General features: G+C 39.2%; 1 protein-coding gene across 1 annotated transcript in view; it reads left to right on the top strand.

The window, feature by feature from the left end:
- Positions 1–8,814: 8,814 nt before the first annotated feature.
- The window catches only part of LOC104214432 (glutamine--fructose-6-phosphate aminotransferase [isomerizing] 1-like), a 34,917-nt gene continuing 22,765 nt past the window's right edge, over positions 8,815–20,966 (top strand). The window contains exons 1-2 of the mRNA XM_070163649.1: positions 8,815–9,146; positions 9,531–9,900. Coding sequence (XP_070019750.1) covers positions 8,815–9,146; positions 9,531–9,900 — 702 coding nt within the window. The remainder of the gene's footprint in view (positions 9,147–9,530; positions 9,901–20,966) is intronic.

Consider the following 20,966-nt stretch of genomic DNA (forward strand, 5'->3'; position numbering starts at 1 on the left):
TCCCGAAAGGGACGCCGGAAGGCTAACTTTGCATAAACGGCCACTTTTGGTCATTTTTTAGATTTTTGACCAGTTGACTCACACAGCCTTAAAATCTTCGTTCCCGAAGTGCTGAAAGGCCGTGTTCGGAAAACCGGATCTTTCTTTTAATCTGTGAAAAATTAAAAAAATAGTCAATTTGTTGAGTCAAATTAATTTTATTTTTATTTTTTTGCTTAATCACCTTAATAAATGTGCAGGATGAGCACGATGCAAAATGAACCTTTTTCAATAATGACTAAAATCCCTTTCGAGTTGCGGCTATGGTGGGATGATTTAGGTGGTGAAGGGCAAGATGACGTCAAGAAATATCTGAAAGGTCTTACGAATTTATTGGAAATTCAGCCTCGGGGAGATATCATAAAAGCTTTGGTCACCTGCTGGGACCCGACACACAATATCTTCCACTTCTCCGATTTTGAACTCACCCCAACTTTGGAGGAAATAGCCGGGTACATCGGAAATGCTGAAGTTCCGTTAAGGCAAAAATACCTGGTTGCTCCAAGAGCTGTCACTGCACATCGGTTTTTAGATTCATTAAAGATACCCAGGACGGTCCATAACCCAGATTTGGCCGCAGGTTTTTGTAATTCGTGCTTCATATATGACAGATACGGTCATGTCGGAGGATTCAACAATTTGGGTAACAAGTTATGCAGCAAAAGTAACCGTCAGAAATGGGATGAGCATAGACGAGTGGCTTTTATGATAACCTTTTGGGCCTTTTGGTGTTCCCAAGGAAAGACGGGAACATTGATCTGAAAATAGCTGGGGTCGTCAGTACCTTGCTCACTCAAGATGAAAGCACTCTTGCGCCTATGATAGTATCTGATATCTTCCGAGCTCTCACAGCCTTCAAAGCCAGAGGGAACTTTTTCGAGGGGTGTAACTTGCTGCTACAAATGTGGATGACTGAGCATCTTTGCCACCGTTCCCAGCTCTTGAGTTATGGTTCCTCGAAGAAAACTTGCATAGAAGAGTTCTATACAAGAATCAAGGGGGTCAGTCTACCTGAGGGAGTTACGGCGTGGACATCATTCTTTCGGACCCTCACCGCCAGCCAAATACAGTGGACGCTAGGATGGTTGCCTGTTGATGAGGTCATATATATATGCCGGCAGCTAGGACCCACTTTCTATTGATGGGACTCAAGAGCATTCAACCCTATGCGCCATATCGGGTTTTGAGACAACTCGAGAGATGCCAAACAGTGCCACAGGAGGAAGATCTTAGTGCTCAAGTAATTGAGATTAGCCCTGACGGACAGTTTCCTGAAGCAAGAGTCCGCCAGATCTGGATTGAATGCTAATATTTAAAAGCAGATACTTGCGTGCAGGATCGGGCTAAAGGCGAAGTGGCACCAAGATACCTTGCTTGGTACAGGAGAGAACTTGAGCACGAAAGGCCGGCTAAAAGACCCCATCTCCAGAAATTTGCTGACTCATCACAGGAACAATAGGGTTGGCTGGCAAAAGAAAAGAGTTACGCGGCAGAAATAGGCCAGTTAAAACAAAAGATTAGAGACCTTTGAGTTTGAAAACAGCGTGCAGGCCGCAGCTGATGATGGAGATAAAAAAAAAGTTGGCCCAGGAAAATAAGATGCTCAGGGCCCAGATCCGACAAATGAGGATAGATGTTGATAAACAACAAAGGAGTCGGTCGGATGAACGGTTGATAAAAGGGTTGAAAACGGAAATCGTTGAGTACCGGGATGAGCTGAAGAAATTCGAGGGTACCATAGCAGAACTCCAGGCACAGTGGGCAAAAAGAACAAAAGAGCGCACACAGTATCTACAGCAGGTGAGGAAGGATTATGAAAATACCATTGCTAATATGAAAAGAATAATGATCACTCTTGAGGACAAGGCAGCTAAGCAGGCCCAAGCTTTTGAAACCGAAAGTGGACACTGCTATGATTTACTGGCCCAAATGGAAGTAGAAATACAGCAGCTGCAGAGACAGCATCTTCAGGATTCTCAGGTTTTGGAGGCCCGTAATGATCAAATAAGGCGTTTGCTCATAGAAAAAGGTCGAACCAGGGACAAGATTGAGACTATTGCCTATGCCATCATTAAGAGATGTCGACTGTGTGAAGACATGACCCGCACTACCTTCTTTTCATCCATAATGATTTATGTCAAGCGGACAATGTATGAACTGGAGCAACTTGAAAGGGATCTCGGACCTAAGCCCGCGGCGAGGCCGAACGACGCCCCGCGGGCACCCATTTTTGAAGCTTTAATGTACTCATAGTTCGAGTCTGTATTTTCCGTTTTAGAGTCTGTTGTCTGTTTGTCGGCTTCCTTTTCGCATCAGTAGTTTTTGAGTCTGTATTTGGCTTTATTTTGAGTCTATTAGTTCCCTTTTCAAAAATGTTTAGTTTGTAAAAGAATGTTTTAGTAATGAAAATTGAAAACTCCCAAAAATTGTTTCTTTATCTTTCGCATTTAATTTTCACGAACTACACTTGGTCTGATTCGTGCGGGGTCATGATACGTAGGCAATCCTCATCAGATTCGACCGTAACCATAAAGAGAAAAGCAAAAAAGAGGGAAGAAAATAAAGGAAAAACAAAAGAAACAAAAGAGTGGAAGAAAAATCAAAGGAAAAACCATGGCAAAAGGAAAAGGGAAAGCAGAAAATAAGGAAAACAGAGGGAAAACAAAGTGAGAGAAAACAAAAGAAAAACAAAAGAAAGCCGGGATGACGCATGCAACCGAGCAAAACATGTAAAAGTCCATTTAACTGTGTAGGTGCATCACGCCCCAATGTGCGATTACCTATCTGTTATTTATCTCAAACTAACCATTTGCCGCTGTCACTTCCAGTCAGGTTTATAGAAACAGGTGGTTGGTTTTGTGGTAAACTGGCTTTGCACCACTACTTTACCAGATCTAAAGGTAATACAGAAATGTCGTCAGAAATGACCCTGCCAACAATCCCTATTTCGGAAGATAGCCCACTCTCGGGCATCCCAACCTTAGAGTCCATAGTGGCCGAAGAAAACAGAATCTTACGTCTGAGGGTAATGGAGATGTGGGACGCATGGACAAATGGAAAAGAACCCCCGAGTGTCATCCCTGGATTTCCCGAGTTGTTCCCAAAACCAATAGGTACCTTTAACATTCCCATCAGCCACCCGAACATCTCGCTAGGACAGCCTACTATATCCGCTCATTTCGTGGGAGCAACTTCTGAGGTCCGGCCCCAGGCATTCATACCCAGGACAGCTCCAAACATCTTCACTGCTCCACCATCTTCTGCTACAACACAACCCGCAGTCCCAAGGCTTGTGTTTGATCCATCGGCCTTCACTTATCAAACCCCTACTTACCAGCCCGAATTTCCTCCATACTCCATATATGCTTACCCTCAGCCACCACCATATGAGTTTACACCGGGGCAAGACAAAACCCTTAAATCCCTAGAGCAAGATGAGATGGCCAGGAGAATGAGAAGCCTTGAACAGAGCTTAAAGAACATGCAAGGTTTGAGCGGGCCAAAGAGTGTCTCTTATACAGATTTGTGTATGTTTCCGCATGTACATTTGCCGTCAGGGTTCAAAACACCAAAATTTGAAAAGTATGATGGGCACGGTGACCCCATTGCTCATTTGAAGAAGTATTGCAATCAGTTACGGGGGGCCGGTGGCAAAGAAGAATTGTTGATGGCATATTTCGGGGAAAGCTTAATCGGCATAGCTTCAGAGTGGTATATGGATCAGTACATATCTCGATGGCACATTTGGGACGATCTTGCCAGAGATTTTGTTTGATAATTTCAGTACAACATAGACATTGCACTGGATAGGAATTCTTTGACAAATCTAAGGAAAAAGCCCTCAGAAAGCTTCAGAGAATACGCCATTAAGTGGCGCGAACAAGCATCAAGAGTGAAGCCTCAAATGGATGAGGTAGAGATGGTCACTGTCTTCCTTCAAGCCCAAGAGCCTGATTACTTCCAGAATATGATGCCGGCCATGGGAAAGCCTTTTGCAGAAGCAATTAAAATAGGGGAAATGGTAGAAAATGGTCTGAAAATGGGTAGAATCTTGAGCCAGTCAACCATAAGGGCGACCTCCCAAACCATCCAAGGCGGGTCTGGAGGAATGGCCAAAGGGAAAAAGAAAGAAGAAACGGCCATGGCAGCGTCAGGAGGAAGGAGATACCGGGATCCTAGACCGGTGTTCTCCAAAAGAACACCTCAACACTACTATCCTCACAATGATATGGCCTACGCTCCCCCACCTTATGCGGTCATGAATGCTCAACCTTTCGGCCGATCGCAACCACAAGCCAACCGAAATTCACCTCCATTCCAAAGAAACCAACCTCCTTACCAGAACCAATATAATCCCCGACCACCACAAAATAACTTTCGCCCCCGGGAACCATCCAGGAGGCCCAACTTTACACCAATCGGTGGACCCTACTCCACCCTGTTCCCTAAGCTTGTCCAGATGAATTTGTTGCAGCCTATTCCCCAAAATAGGCAGAATCCGGAATCTCCAGCTTACCAACGAGGTGTCCACTGTGCTTATCATTCAGGAGTTGAGGGGCATAGTACTGATAACTGCTGGACCTTGAAGAAAGCTGTGGAAGATTTGATTGAACAAGGAAAAATAGTGTTGAGGGATGAAGAAGCCCCGAATGTGACCAATAATCCATTGCCCGCTCATAACAACGGGCCAGTAATCGGGATGATCTATGAAGACAAAGAGTTTGATCCCGCCTTGAAAGCTATAATTGCTATTGCTGATGTAGAAAGAAAGCCTAAAGCAACCCCGAAGCAGGAGAAAGGGGGAAATAAGACTAAAACTGTCAAGATTGAACTTGAAAAGAAGGTGGAAACAAAGGCAGAGATGGCGCCCTCGAAAAATGGGGTTCTCTATATTCCGCGAGGTCGCCAAGAAAAGCCATTAGTCGTGGGTATTCCAAAGAAATTTGAAGTGAAAAAGGGAACACCAATGTATGTGCCAAAAGGAGCCTATGTGGTCCGGGGGACGATTAAACCGCCTCGGCTGAATGATCCAGTGGTTATCGGACGCGTGCCATAGAAGCCAATGACGGACTTGTCTGCGGTACCATGGAATTATCAACAGACGTTGGTTACATACAAAGGTAAAGAAATCATAGAAGAACTTCTGGGAAATACCTTCGCTGGTAAATATTCAGATGTACAAGAAGTGAACAATGCCACACAGAAGCGCTTTCCACCCAAGAAGCCTATAAGTGCTGACGAGGCAGAGGCTTTCTTCCAGAAAATGAAGATGTTTGATTATGAAGTGGTGGATCAGTTACGCAAGTACCCTGAACAAGTGCCTATGCTATCTTTGTTAGTAAGATCTGCAAAGCATCAGAAGACCCTAGTGAAAACTCTGAATGAGGCGTATGTGCCTACTGAGACTTCAGTTGAACAGCTCGAAAGAATGGCAGAAAGGTTCTTTGTTGTTAATCAAATTTCCTTTAGTAAGGATGATTTGCCTCCAGAGGGAGCGGCTCACAACAAAGCTTTACATCTAACTGTCAAGTGTGAAGGTTTTTATGTCAAGCGAGTAATGGTGGATGGGGGTTCGGGTGTTCACATTTGTCCACTCTCTACACTGCAGAGAATGGAAATCGGGACTGGAAAGATTTGTCGCAATAACGTCTATGTAAGAGCCTTTGATAGCATTAAAAGGGATACCATCGGAGAGATAGATCTAGTATTAACCATAGGCTCGGTGGATTTCGAGGTGACCTTCCAAGTGTTGGACATGGATACATCTTACAACTTTCTTCTAGGAAGGCCTTGGATCCATGCCACGGGGGTTGTGCCCTCCACCCTTCACCAAATGGTAAAGTTCTAGTATGAAGATCAGGAAATTGTGGTCCACGGAGAAGACGAGCAGTTTATTTATCGGGACCCATCTATCCCATGTTTGGAGGCTAGGGAGGGAAGTGAAAACATTATTTATCAGGCTTTCGAAGTTGTAGTGGTGGATCAGTACGAAGAGGGGAGCCCTTGCCCCCAACCTTTCCTATCTAATGCTTCGATCATGGTGGAAAAATAAATGATCAAACATGGTTTCAAGCCAAGAAAAGGATTGGGAAAAGCTCTACAAGGAATATCGGAGCCAATAACCCTACCCACAACAGAAAAGTTTTTCGGGATAGGTTTACACCCTACCCCAGAAGATGAAGATTGGGCAGACAAGAGGAAAAGGGAAGGATGGGCCTTGCCAAAGCCATTGCCACAATTATATCAGACCTTTGTCAAGCCAAAATACAGCGAGAATGAAGATGGCGAGGCCTTCATGGCCGAAGAAATCGAAGATATATGTGGAGCTATGAGGCAAATGCTTTATGAAACCAACATGGTTCAGCTAGGGGAAGGTACTAGCACCGCTGAGGTGCTCTACATGGGACCAGATGCTAAACTCCAAAATTGGAAGGCTACGCCATTCCCGATCAGGCGGGAGTTCGGGTAGACTTGTCCTGCCACCTTTTCTGCATCACGAGTTACCCCAGGGTGTGACTCGGATGTTTGTTCTTTAAGTTTCCTATCTTTAAATTCCTGAATGTAAACCCTGTTATCTTCCCAATCCCAAGAAACGAAATCAATATTTCATCGTTTATTCTCTTTATTCTTTCTGATTTTTTGCTATTTTTCTCTTTTATTTCTACTTTTTAGTTATAATAATGCGGCTTTAAATAATATGACATGCTTGCGGACTTCACGCTCAGATCCAAACACGCTATCTAATTGTGAAATCATGAACCAAGAACCAGAATATGATGAAGAAGAGGCTTTTAGGGAAATAAATCCAGAACTGGAACAATTTGAGAATAAACCTAAGCCGAACTTGAATAATACAGAACCGGTTAATTTGGGAACCTCTGAAGAAATTCGGGAAACAAAAATAAGCATTCACACTGATGAGAAAATGCGGGATGCAATAATTCAACTTCTGTTTGAGTTTAAAGATGTGTTTGCTTGGTCATACGATGATATGCCAGGATTGAGTGTCGATCTAGTGGTGCATAAATTGCCAATTTACCCTGATTGTCCTCCGGTTCAGCAGAAACAAAGAAAGTTTAAGACTGATATCAGTGATAAGATCAAAGAAGAAGTCACAAAACAGTTGAAAGCAGGGGTAATCCGGGTGGTCCAGGATACTATGTGGCTGGCTAATGTAGTTCCCGTGCCAAAGAAAGATGGGAAAACCCGGGTGTGTGTGGATTACCGAGATTTGAATAGGGCAAGTCCTAAAGACAATTTCCCTTTGCCCAACATCCACATCCTTGTTGATAACTGCGCCAAACACGAGATACAGTCCTTTGTGGATTATTATGCAGGATATCACCAGGTGTTGATGAATGAAGAAGATGCCGAGAAAACAGCTTTCACTACACCCTGGGGCACTTATTATTATCGGGTCATGCCATTTGGGTTGAAGAATGCCGGGGCAACTTATATGAGAGCTATGACTGTCATTTTCCATGATATGATGCATCAAGAGATAGAGGTGTATGTGGACGACATGATTATCAAGTCCAGAACTCAGGATGATCATGTTCGAGACATGAGGAAATTTTTCGAAAGGTTACGCAAGTATGATTTGAAGCTGAATCTGGCTAAATATGCCTTCGGAGTCCCATCAGGCAAACTTCTGGGCTTCATAGTCAGCAGGAGAGGTATCGAGTTAGATCCAACAAAGATAAAGGCTATCCGAGATCTACCTCCTCCGAGAACTAAGAAAGACGTGATGAGTTTATTGGGCAGGTTAAATTATGTCAGTCGGTTCATTGCTCAACTGACTACCACATGTGATCCCATATTCAAGCTATTGAAGAAAGATGCAGCAATCAAATGGACATCTGAATGTCAAGAGGCTTTCGATAAAATCAAGGAATATCTGTCGAACCCTCCAGTTTTGGTCCCACCAGAGTCTGGGCGACCTCTTTTCTTGTATCTGACAGTGTTGGAGAATTCTTTTGGTTGTGTCCTCGGGCAACATGATATAGCCGGCAAGAAAGAGCAAACGATTTACTATCTGAGTAAGAAGTTCACTAGCTACGAGGCCAAATATACTTTGTTGGAGAGAACGTGTTGTGCCTTGACTTGGGTTGCTCAAAGGTTGAGACATTATCTTCAAGCTCATACTACTTATCTCATAATCAGGTTGGATCCTTTGAAGTACATATTCCAGAAACCGATGCCCACTGGAAGACTAGCAAAATGACAAATCTTGCTCACTGAATTTGACATAGTCTACGTTACTCGCACGACAATGAAAGCCCAGGCGTTGGCAGATCATTTGGCTAAAACCCGATTGACGAAGAATACCAACCGTTGAGCACATACTTTCCAGATGAAGAGGTAAACACAATAGAAGTAGTCCCTGAGGACACTCATGCTTGGAAAATGTTCTTCAATGGGGCAGTAAATGCCAAAGGTGTAGGTATTGGGGCAATCTTGATCTCACATACTGGTCAGCATTATCCGGCTACAGCTAGGCTCCGGTTCTTCTGCACGAACAATACTGCTGAATATGAAGCCTGCATCATGGGCATGAATATGGCGATTGACCAAGATGTTGAAGATTTATTGATCATGGGGGATACATATTTGATTATCCGACAAGCCTAGGGAAAGTGGGAAACTCGAGATGTCAAACTTATTCCTTATCGGCAGCACGTGGAAGATCTCGGCAAACGATTCAAATCGATAGAATTCAGGTACATCCCTCGGTGCCACAATGAGCTAGCTGATACACTTGCTACTTTAGCCTCGATGTTGCCTTATCCAAGAAATGCCCACATCAATCCCTTGGAAATCCAAATCAGGGAAAGGCATGTTTACTGTAATGCAATTGAAGCAAGGCCAAACGTCCAGCCATGGTACCATGATAGAAAGAGGTTTTTGAAAACACAAGAGTACCCCGAACATGCTACTGGAGATCAAAAGAGGGCCATTAGGCGGCATGCGAGTGGTTTCTTTTTGAGTGGTGAGGTCTTGTATAAAAGAACCCCGGATCTCAATTTATTGAGATGTGTTGACACTGAGGAAGCTAGAAGAAACATGCAGGAAGTACACGCAGGAGTGTGTGGACCTCATATGAACGGGTATGTCCTGGCAAAGAAAATACTTCGAGCCGGGTATTATTGGATAACTATGGAAAAAGATTGCTTCAACTTTGTCCGAAAATGTCATCAGTGTCAGGTGCACGAAGATCTGATTCATGCACCTCCAACAGAATTACATCCCATGTCAGCGCCTTGGCCTTTTGTCACCTAGGGTAGTGATGTCATTGGTCCGATCGAGTCGAAAGCTTCAAATGGGCACAGATTCATATTGGTTGTTATTTATTACTTCACAAAGTGGGTCGAAGCCATCACTCTCAAAATAGTCACTAAGAAAGCTGTAGTGGATTTTGTACACTCGAACCTTATTTGTCGTTTCGGCATTCCTGCAACTATTATCACAGACAATGCTGCGAACCTGAACAGTCGTTTGATAGAGGAAGTATGCGAACAGTTCAAAATAACGCATAGAAACTCTACTCCTTATCGGCCCAAGGCCAATGGCGCTGTTGAAGCAGCGAATAAGAACATCAAGAAGATTTTGAGAAAGACAATCCAGAGCTCCAGACAGTGGCATGAACAGTTACCTTTTGCCTTACTGGAATATCGCACTACAGTGCGCACATCGGTAGGAGCAACACCGTATTTGCTGGTTTATGGAACCGAGGCTGTGCTACCTGCAGAGGTGGAAATTCCTTTGCTCCGGACAATTGTTGAAGCAGAGATCGAAGATAGTGAATGGGTTAAAACTCGATTGGAACAGTTGATTTTGATTGATGAGAAACGGATGGCCGCAGTTTGTCACGGGCAGTTGTACCAACAAAGAATGGCCCGCGCCTATAACAAGAAAGTACGGCCCAGGAAATTTGAAGTAGGGCAGTTGGTATTGAGGTGAATTCTTCCTCATCATCAGGAAGCAAAAGGAAAGTTTGCTCCTAACTGAAAGGGTCCATATATCATTAGAAAAATATTGCCCAGAGGAGCATTATACTTGGGTGACATTGAAGGAAATGATCCCGAAGCAGCTGTGAACGCGGATGCAGTAAAAAGGTACTATGTCTAAGCTTGCTTCAGGTGACGTCTTTGCACAATTGAGATGACGAAGGCTTTTGTTCCCGCTACCCAAACTAAACATTTGCAAACCCATTTGAGCCGGTTGTTTTTCTTTGATTACCCTCTTTGGAACCCGGAAGTACAAAAAAGAAAAAAAAATACAAAAAAAATTATTTATTTGAACTACGTCTGACTTGATTCTGAAAGGATACGTAGGCAGCCTCTTTCTGGGGTTCAGTCACACCAAAACCAAAATTCATATTTCCCCGAAATTGAAACTGGGGCAGATGTTATAATGGTTCGTCCATGAACCCATCTAAATAGTTCCAAAGTTGTAATTTTGCCCAAAAATCTCTTTTCCAAAACCCGGTACAAGTCCTTCTGATCAATTGCCAAAGGCGTAGGAACTAAGGAACATCATTGTTGAAAGCCGATGCATTCTAAATTGAGAGAAATAAAATGAGAGAGTCTTATCGGTGAAAACCTTCGGGCACCATAAGGCGACGGGAGCAGAGAAATTGAAAATGAGAGAGTTCGCTTAGTGAAAACTCGTAAAGAGCACTATCGGACGACGGTGAGAAGAGAAATGAGAGAGGTCGATTAGCGAAAACCCGCAAAGGGCACTGTCGGCCGAAAAGAGGATATTTCATCACTAAAAATCTTGGCAAGGTTCCCTGGTTTGGAAACACGGATCAATGGGTTCATGAGAAGCTGGAAGTTGGTGCGGGTCGGGCATCCAGTTCAAGAAGCATGTCATGTCAGTTTGAAGCCAGTATGCACCCCAGATAAGTCCTTCTTTTCACCCGAAAGGGACGCTTCTATTTAAAATCCATTATCCTGATCTCTGTTTACTTCTCATTGAATCCCTTTCGGCTTAACTCTGAATTCCGAAACTGTTACAAAGAAAGGTGGCAGGATCGGTTTCACAGGGCTCTGCCTGGCAAGAGTCGAAGAAAATACCCAGCCTCAGTGGTGTGTCAGTCCAATCCCGACTGACCATGGTGGTTGATTGCTTCCAAAGTAAAAGACATTGGAAAAGAAAGAAAATCAAAGGCAAAGGTCCTAAAAGCAGAAGAAGGTAGAAAGGCTAGAGCCCACACGGGCAAGTCATCATGAAATCCAAAGGCTGAACCCAGTCAGTGTGAAAAGAGATTCACCCTCAAGACCAACAAGCAGCAAAATTCTCAACGGAAATGGGGTCGGGATCAAGCGGTGGGAATGATCAAGGCCACAAAACCAACCACCGTTTCGACTAACAAAAAGGTAAACGACCCATTCCTTATGAAGTTTCCTCAACATTCTTTCAGGCATTTTGCTAAATAAAAGGAAAACATATAAAGAGGAAAACCAAAGAAAAAGAAAGAAGAAAAGAAATAAAAATGAAAATCCCAAAAAGAAAAAAAAATCAGGGTAGCATAGGATCCCATTCCTTAAATATCCCGGCCAAAAAACCGAGGACCTCCCGGTCAAAACACCGAGGAGCTTTTTCTGTCCAAATCCCGACCCAAAAACCGAGGACCTCCGAGCCAAAAAATTGAGGAGCTTGTTCTGTCCAAATTCCAGCCAAAAATCGAGGATCTCTCAGCCAAAAAACCGAGGAGCCTTTTCTGTCCAAATCCCGGCCAAAAACCGAGGATCTCCCTGGCAAAACCCAAGGATCTTTTTCTTTACAAATCCCGGCCAAAAAATCGAGGATCTCCCGGCCAAAAACCAAGGAGTTTTTTCTGTCCAAACCCCGGCCAAAAACTGAGGATCTCTCGGCCAAAATACCGAGGAGCTTTTTCTGTCCAAATCCCGATCAAAACCGAGGATCTCCCCCCCAAAAAACCGATGAGCTTTCTCTTTCCAAATCCCGGTAAAACCTGAGGACCTTTTTCCTTTCGTTTCGGCATAACCCGAGACTTTTTTTCTTTTCCGGCCTAACCCAGCCATTTCTTAGCATAACCTGGATTCATTCACAAGGATACACAATCCTTATTTGATTGCTTAGATATTGTCACAACTAACTCACGAAATTTTCCTAGTGAAAACTGGAGCAGAAAATTTCGTTTGTTTGTTTGTTTTGGTATCTTAAGCAGGTTGACCTCAAGACACAGGGTGCGAGATGATCAATGGAATGAGTCTCAATCCATGATCAAGAAAAGAAGCAAAGAACAAAAGAAATGAACTCAAATATGAAGCAAGCAAGGGTGCGGATTGCTCAAAATCTGATTGAAGTCACAAGTTCCGCCGATCCTATTTTTGACCCAATGCTGCATGAAGAAGTAAACACCTACAACTTGCGAGCATCAAGATTCAGATCGAAGTCCACAGCAAAATCAGCTAAGACTCAAGATCAAGTTTCAAGAGAATTATAGATAGGAATCTTGTAACACATAGTCGTTAGGCATAGCTAGCTTAGATTTGATTTTCCTTTTGGTGTAATAAGGAGGTCAGCAAGCAGTAGCAGCAACAACAGCAATAAAATCAAAGCTCCTGGTAGTCCCAGCTACCGACACTCCAGAACTACACTGACCTGATTCCTTTATAGCCAAGGATATGTAGGCAACCTTTGAAGCAGGGTTCGGTCAGACGGTTTTCAAAATGCTTCTCATGGAGTACTAAGCAGGCAAAAATTTCTCATGGTTGCTCATTTATCTTTGCCCGAAAACCCTTCGTGTCTTCGAGCAAAGAGGGGCAGCTGTGAGCGTGATTTTTGCCACGCTTAAATTACTCCTATAAATTCCTTAGAATTAGGATTTTTCTTTATTATATAAATTTTTAGGAACTCATTGCATGATTTTGTGTCTTGTTTGCATTTTTTTGTGCACTTTTAGTTGCCATAATTCATGAAAAAAGATACAAAAATAGTAGTTAATTAGCATTACTAAAATAAGAGAAAAATAACAAAAAGTAGTCTTTTACAATTTTAAATTTTACTTTTTTTTTACATTTTTGATTTAGTTCCCTCTTAAAATAGGAACTAGTTAATTAGTATCATCTTAGATTTAATTTGGGTCATTTTTATTTTTGCATAATAAATTCAGAAAATAAAATAAAAAGAGATAATGAGTAAAATACACAAATAAATAAGAAAGGGAAAACAAAAGAAATTAAATAACAAGGAAAAGGAAATTGGGCTGTTACATTGAACAAAATCTGAGCCCAAATACACGCCCAACCCTTTGGCCCAAACCAACCCCCAACCCAGTCCCTGATCCGGTCCAGAGACGCCCAAAACGACGTCGTTTTGATGTCAATGGATCATGACCGTCCATACCTTTAAATCCAACGGCCCCCAATTAATATAGATTCTACATAAAATTGTCCAAAAATCTTAGCAAACCCTAGACCAAACTCCATCATCCTCGTACGCACCCTTGTCTCCTGTAACACCACCACCGCTCGCCTTCTCCGTCGTGCCTCCGCCGTCCGCCGCCACCGAAAATCGCTGTCGCCGGCGGCGATACTCCAAACGACCCCAAAAATACACCCTAGAATCCTCTTTCTCCCCTCTTTCCAACTCTCAAAACCTTTTCTTCCAATTCCTAGCCGATTTTTTCGAATTTTAGATCGAAAATCCGGCCAAAATGCAAACTCGCCCAAATTCAACCAAATTCCCACCTTGTACTCTCCCAACCCTCCTCATCTTTAATCCCAAGCCAAAACCTTTCAAATCCCAACGAAACCTCTCCAATTTTAGATCTAGGGTTTTCCGATTTCACCCATTTTGGAGTTTCAAGCACTCTGTTGGTTTTTTATTCATGTTATATGTCTATTTTTGGATAAAATAAACATATAACATTAATCGAAAACCAAATTCGGGGTCAATCCCAATTGAAGACTAAAAGCGGTAAGTTTCTTTTCAAAATTAATTCTATCTCTTTTAGTTTTAATTTGTTCTTACTATTTTGGTTTAATTCTCGTTTTATTGGAATTAGTTGTGATTTAGTTCATAATTATGTTCTATTTTTAGTTTCAATCTTTTGTTTAATTCGTGTTTACTAGTTCATGATTTTAGTTTATGATTTCAGTGTTTGTTTATCAGTTATTAGTTCGTTTTTTCTGTTAATTGTTGGTTACTTTAGTCTAATGTCAGTATTAACTAAAGCATTTAGGTTAGTTAGTATTAATTAGAGTTAAATTTTAGTTTTGTTGATTGGTTATAGTTGATTAGATTCACTAGGATTAACTATAGTTAATTTTTAACTCAAGTAAAGGGTTTGTTTGAGTCAGTAATTTCAGGTGGCAAATAAGGGTAGTTTGGGCATGGGAAAGGGCTATTTTGATTAAGAATAGTAATTTCAAAACCAAAATAAGGGTAGTATAGGTATTCTATAGGTAGAAGAACACCCTAGGGCCTTCTAGAAGGGGGCCTTAGTGTAAGTTTCTGCACTCTTAATGCAGTAACTTGGGTAACAAGTCAAAACTTTAGGATTAATATGCTAATTTCTGAAATAAAAAAGGGGGGATTTTACTCCAGAACATTCTGCCCCATTTCTTGCCTATAAAAGGCAACCCCAATACCTTCATTTACAAGGTTACACACCCCTGAAAATTCCAAAAGTTTTGGGCCATCTAATTTCCCAGTTTGCTCTCTCTAACTTTCAGATTAAAAATTCGAAATTCCAAGTTCAAAGTCAAGAAATAGAGAGGAAAAACCAAAAAAAACAACAGAAAACTTTCAAAAATCCCAAAAAAAATAAACTGTTACATTGAAAACCTTTAGGTTACTTTAGATTTCTAATTGTTGCTTTACATTTTCTGGTTCAATACCTAATTGTTGAAACGTCAGAAGTGACTTGGTTATAATTTCGAGTTGAATTTGGGGTTATTTGAGTTCGAAATTTGGTGTTTGCTGGTTGTATGGATTGTTGAACGTCATTTGCATATTAATCCTGGGTTTTGAGATCAATTCTAAGCTGTTGTGACTTGTTGTTTGCTCCTGTTGATTAATCAAATTGCCGTTGACCTGCCCCTTCTCCTTGATTTCATTTGTAATCCAGGTACACGCTTGAATATGGTTTTGATGTAACTTTGAAGTGAAGATGAAATGAGAGATGCTCGCATATTTGATTCCTGAATTGTGTTTGTTTGGATTGTTATGTAGTAATAGCTAAATAGATACTAGAGTCTAATATAATTTGATTCCAATTTGTGTGCATATGAACCCTAGCTGTATAATTTGGACTTTTGTTAGACTGTTTTGGACCGTTGGGACATTATTGATGTAGTGTAATATGTAATGATAACAGATTCAGTATGGTTGGCACTGATTGTGTAAACTTTAGTTGAACTAACGTCTGATCAAGCATAAACATTGAATGAGCCTTTAACTTTAATTCTGTGACTTAATGTGAGACTGTATTGGTTCCGTGCTTCACAGCCTGATACTGAACCCATTTACTTAAATTGTAGGATTGTTTAAAAGGTAAAAATCACACGTAGATTACTTTGTTTGTCCCAATCTTTGCTGCAAAGAAACGTAAAAGTATGGGCCAATTTTATACAATCAGAAACACCAAATCTCCATGTGTACATGCTCATGTAAATACCAAAGTTTAGCTTGGTAATGCAAATACAAGCCTATTTGTTTTGTGAATAAAGTCGACTGTAAGCTGGTGCAGTCCTTTTTTGAATGGAAATCCAGTTAAGGCCCAATGATTTGAGGGCTTATTTGCCCTTGACATATTAATTGAAATGATGATACCTGAGCATGCTAGTTAGTTCGTGCCTTTTCTTTATTTTTGAGACAAGAATAAATAGAAATCATAGTGTTTTAGGGATTGGCCTTAAATAAAGATGAGATGAGCCTCGCCAAATAAAAAGTAAAATTGCGGGGCCCTCGATAAATATTACACTAAAATATTTCAGAATTCGGGATGGGCCGTTTAACGAATTTCACGGCCTTTCCCAAAGATAAAAACACGTTAGTCTCTTTAGGTGCACACTTTAATAACATTATCTTCCTAAAATTCGGGTGCACATTTATGTGACCCGAATCCAAATCTCAACGAAGTCGAAATGTGTTAACAACCACGGGCGCATTGATGTGACGTGGTTCGAGATGCATTTTCACGACATTGCAATTCTTCTAAAATAATGATAAAAGCGGTTTAAAGTAAAAAGGCACATATGTTACAACATGTATCAAAATCAGATTTTAGCCATTTATAATAGTTTAAGTGACCGTGCTAGAACCACGGGATCCGGGGGTGTCTAACACCTTCCCTCGGGTCAACAGAATTCCTTACTTAGAATTTCTGGTTCGCAGACTCCAATTGGGAAGTCGAAAATTTTCCTCGGTTCGGGATTCAAGATAAACCGGTGACTTGGGACACCAAAAGCCAAACCTATCCCAAGTGGCGACTCTAAATAAATAAACAATCTCGATCCGAATAATGTCACTTTAAATGGAAAAACTCCCTTATACATTATCCTTTGGGGTTATGTAAAAAAGAGGTGTGACAATTACTATTCATGTTTATTTTATTATTATTTTTATTATTTAACTCTTTTAATTTATCTCTTTATATACACCTAATTATGTTTATGTAATATTTTTATAATATTAATTTTACATCTTAACTTTGGCGTATAATTTTGATAAATTAATTTTTGTGTATTTATTATTTTTATATAAAATTATAAATTAATTTTATTATAAGTTATAATTGTACAAAAAATATATAATCATCTCAAAAAATGAATGGTGAAAATATAAAATATTAGATTTTGCTAAAATTAAAAGGTGCAAAATATAAAATATTAGATGTCGCTAAAATTTAAAAGTGAAAATTGAAAATACATTAAAAGGGAAAAAAAGATAGATTTTCTTTAATAGAAATAAGAAAATAAAATTTAAATAAAATATAATAATATAATATGGAAGAGAGAGAAGAATATAAAATGGAATATTCTTTTTTGGAGTAAAAAATAGAGTAATGGTTGGAGTAACTTTATTCTATTTTGGAGTTTATCACATTTTGGAGGAGAAAATGGAGGCAAGGTTGGTGATGGCCTAAAGCAATTGATTTACTTGCTTTATGGAAGGGCTGTCTGATATTGAGTTTGTCGTTATTGTTATTGTGGTTGTTGACATTGAGTTAAAGTGTATAATAATTATGAATACTGGGAATTCTAATATTTAATAATTCAAAACTGAATAAAATTTTATTTATATAAATCCTTTTCGTATTTGAATTGTGTAAAGTAACTATACTTTTGATTAAACATTTGAATTATCATTTACTTTCTCTCTAAATAGATTCGTTTATTTGAGAAGTGTGGCAAATAAGATGGCTTGACTTAATTTTAGAAAAAAATAGAGCTCATAACCCTTTTAAATTTGACTGGATGTGTTTTTCACGAAAATAATACTCAGAAAATAAAAACGTATAGAGATGTTCGAAGTCGCAAAGCCATATGCTTAATTCCACATGGAATAAATCTCTACTTATAAGAGCTCCAATGGCACATTAATTATATTCTTACCTTACCGCATATAACATATAAAATAATGCTTATCCTTTATATTTTATGTTAAGTTTTTTCAAATAAAAATAATTTATATAAGGTAAAATTTTAATTAATTTTAAAGTCCTAAATATTATGACTTTCTATATAGTTCAAATAGGGAAAAGTTTAGTAATTAAAATTTTAGTTAATTTTATCTTGATCTCTTAAGTATGGTATAGCAGATTTATTTTTAATTAATATTATTTATATAAGTTTTAATTTATTATTTAACTTTAAATTCCTAAATAATAGGACTTCCTACCTAGTTTAATAAGGAAATTTAATATGAAATATTTTAATTAAGTTTAAAGTCCTAAATATTAGGAAAGTTACTTAAGTTCTAATTTTGTCCATGGTGAAAGCTATTTTTGAAGGGTAAAAATGACGAACAATATTTCGCTAAGTGGCTTCGAGCTTTTAATATAGAATATAGATAAGAGATCTAAAAATGTCACTTTCTTAATTTCAAAATAGTAAATGGTCATGAAGGCTTATTTTCTCGAAAAATTGTATTTTACGTATATATATAGATAATAGAAAAAATTATCCGATCATTTACAAAGAATTAAAGGTTAGTAATAGATGCAAGTGTCAACTCAATCATGCAACTGTCTAAGGTCCATGATGAGCGCCAAACTATTTATCCATAAAACGGTACGATTGAATTTGTACATGGTTTATAGACAAGCGAATCGATTTGACCCCAAAATGATAAATAAATTAAATAAAAATACAAGACTTGGCATGAAAATCGAGATAATTAAGACAACAAATAGCTTGGTTCCGGAAGCAAAGCTTCCGAAGGCAATACTAAGAATATAGAAACAAAGTGTTATTGCGCTTAGAATAACGTGTAACATAAGTTTGTTAGAGAATTCATGTCCTTACAATGGTTGTTGAAGTCACTATTTATAGTTGCACCTACGGAACAAGATCCTAGGATCAAACCCCTCTTAAATGACAATTATGCGGGCCATTGATGAATGTGTAACGACATGCTATGAATGCCAAAATTCTCTATAACGCATTGTGTATTTAATACTGAAGAATATTCCTCATTGAATTTCATCGGGTGGCAAACATTCGTTTGTCTTCATTAGCAACATTCCCTTTGGGATTTTCCCGGTGCCAACCAAAGATGTTGTCCCCGATCTTTGTTTCTACTTGCTTTGCTTTCCTTCTGTCTCCGGCTCCACGTGTCGCTCTACTATTCAAGTATTAAATACGAACCGATTTTACCCTCTCTCTCTCTCTCTCTCTCTCTCTCTCTCTCATATATATATATATATATATATATATATATATATATATATATATATATATATATATATATATATATATATATATATATAGATAGATAGATAGATAGATAGATAGGTAGGTAGATATTCCTCCGTTCTGATTTATGTAGTACTCTATTATTTTTAGTCTGTTCCAAAAAGAATAATATATTTTATCTTTTGTAGCAATTTAACTTTAAAATATTTTTAATTTATCTTAATGAGATAATTTATAGTCACACAAATATCTATAGCTCATTTTAGATCACACTTTCATTAATCTCATGTATTTTTTAAACTTCATAAGGGCCGTTTCGCCATACAAATTATTTTTTTTTCAAAAAACAAATTCATTTTTTTTTTCAAATCATGTTTGACCATAAAATTTTCAATTTTCACTTGAAAAACTCCAAAAGGTTGTTTTTCAAAATTTTCACTTCAAATCACTCACAAATATTTAAAAAACATCCCAAATTTGTATTCTATCTCCAAATACAATTTAACTTTCAAATTACATTTTCACTTAGAAAAAAAAAATTCCGCAATTCTTATGCCCACGCAGTAAAACACCGTCACATAAAAATTGGGACGAAGGAAGTAATACGTTTGAGAATTTGGTGTGACAAAAGGTAACACTCCTTTGACAGAGACAAAAAAGGAGTTGACATAGAAAGAAAGAGATTAATATTCCCTACTAGGGGAGCTATTGTAATAGCTGTAGAACGAACCCGATCGACAATCAACGACTTAGCACTTGTCGTGTAGTGAACAAGTCACGTTTAAAAATGCAATCCCATCTCAAAATCCAGCTTCCACAGTCAAATCTCACCACCTTTCACCCAATATATACATAAGACAGTTTTTCATCACTTCCTTCAAATCAACCATTCATTCAATCTGCAGAGAGCAGACTATAAATAATAAATAAATAAAAGAAAGAAAATGTGTGGCATATTGGCGTATTGGTGAGCAGATACATAGTTGAAGCCCTTTTTAACGGACTGAGGCGTTTGGAGTAGAGAGGGTATGATTCCGCTGCAATTTCTATTGATGATTCCAAATTCCTTCCTTTACTCTTCCGCTAAGCAGGCAATATCGAATCACTCGTCAAATCTGTCTACCAAGGTAATTACTTTGTCTTCTCATCTGCATGTTTGCTCTTTTTTCCTTTCTGTTTGGGATGAGGAAAAAAAAAAGGAGGTATTTTGCTGCTCCGAAATAAAGTCATGAAGAGGCTGTAAAAAGTGAGATGTACGTTGCCGGATCGTTATTTTTTCTAGCTTTCTCAGGTTTTCTCCCTTTATTGAGTTAGTGTGGCTCTTGCAACAAACATGCATTTGCCCCCTATACTTCTGCTAGTGGGAGATAGACAGATACCGTAGAAATAGTAGCAAGCTAGGCCAAACACTATTGCTATCACAAAAAGAAAAGAGAAACAAAGCTTTCACCCTGGGCTTATGAAGGGGAGACTAGAGGCAAAGGGTTCAAGCTGTGGAAAAGGAATGTATAGTAAGACTGTGTACATTAGACACAATGTGGTTTAGTCCTTCCTCGCACCTTGCACATAATGGGAACTTAGTGCACTCGGCTGTCCTTTTTTCTATCCTGAGCTTCCCTTTCATGCATCTTTCATGATGAGAGAACCCCCCCTTTTCCCCTATTATTATTACTGGTATAAAATGGTAATGGATAGTATTAAGTATTGGTTAAAGTATTAGCCTCACATCAGTGTCTAGTGCCTCCTGAAGCACTGCAGTTCTTAGCAGAGTAACATGAATTCAGATGATATATGATAGAAGGGATGATCTTAGTGGATAACTGCAAATTTAAGTGCTGAATCTGCGAATTTTTTTTCCCTTATTTTTGACAATTTGAATGATCATACATAGAAAGTGGGTACTAAAATATTCTATGAAAAGCTCTCCCTTGGCTTTCTAGATGGTTGTTGGAAAAGGTGATCATTGTTAAGACTAGATAAGAGTGAACGTTGTGCAAAAGCTCCTAATGTTGAGGGGAAACTGATTCATTAAAA

Source organism: Nicotiana sylvestris, chromosome 12, assembly GCF_000393655.2.
Source record: "Nicotiana sylvestris chromosome 12, ASM39365v2, whole genome shotgun sequence".
Taxonomy (NCBI): Eukaryota; Viridiplantae; Streptophyta; class Magnoliopsida; order Solanales; family Solanaceae; genus Nicotiana; species Nicotiana sylvestris.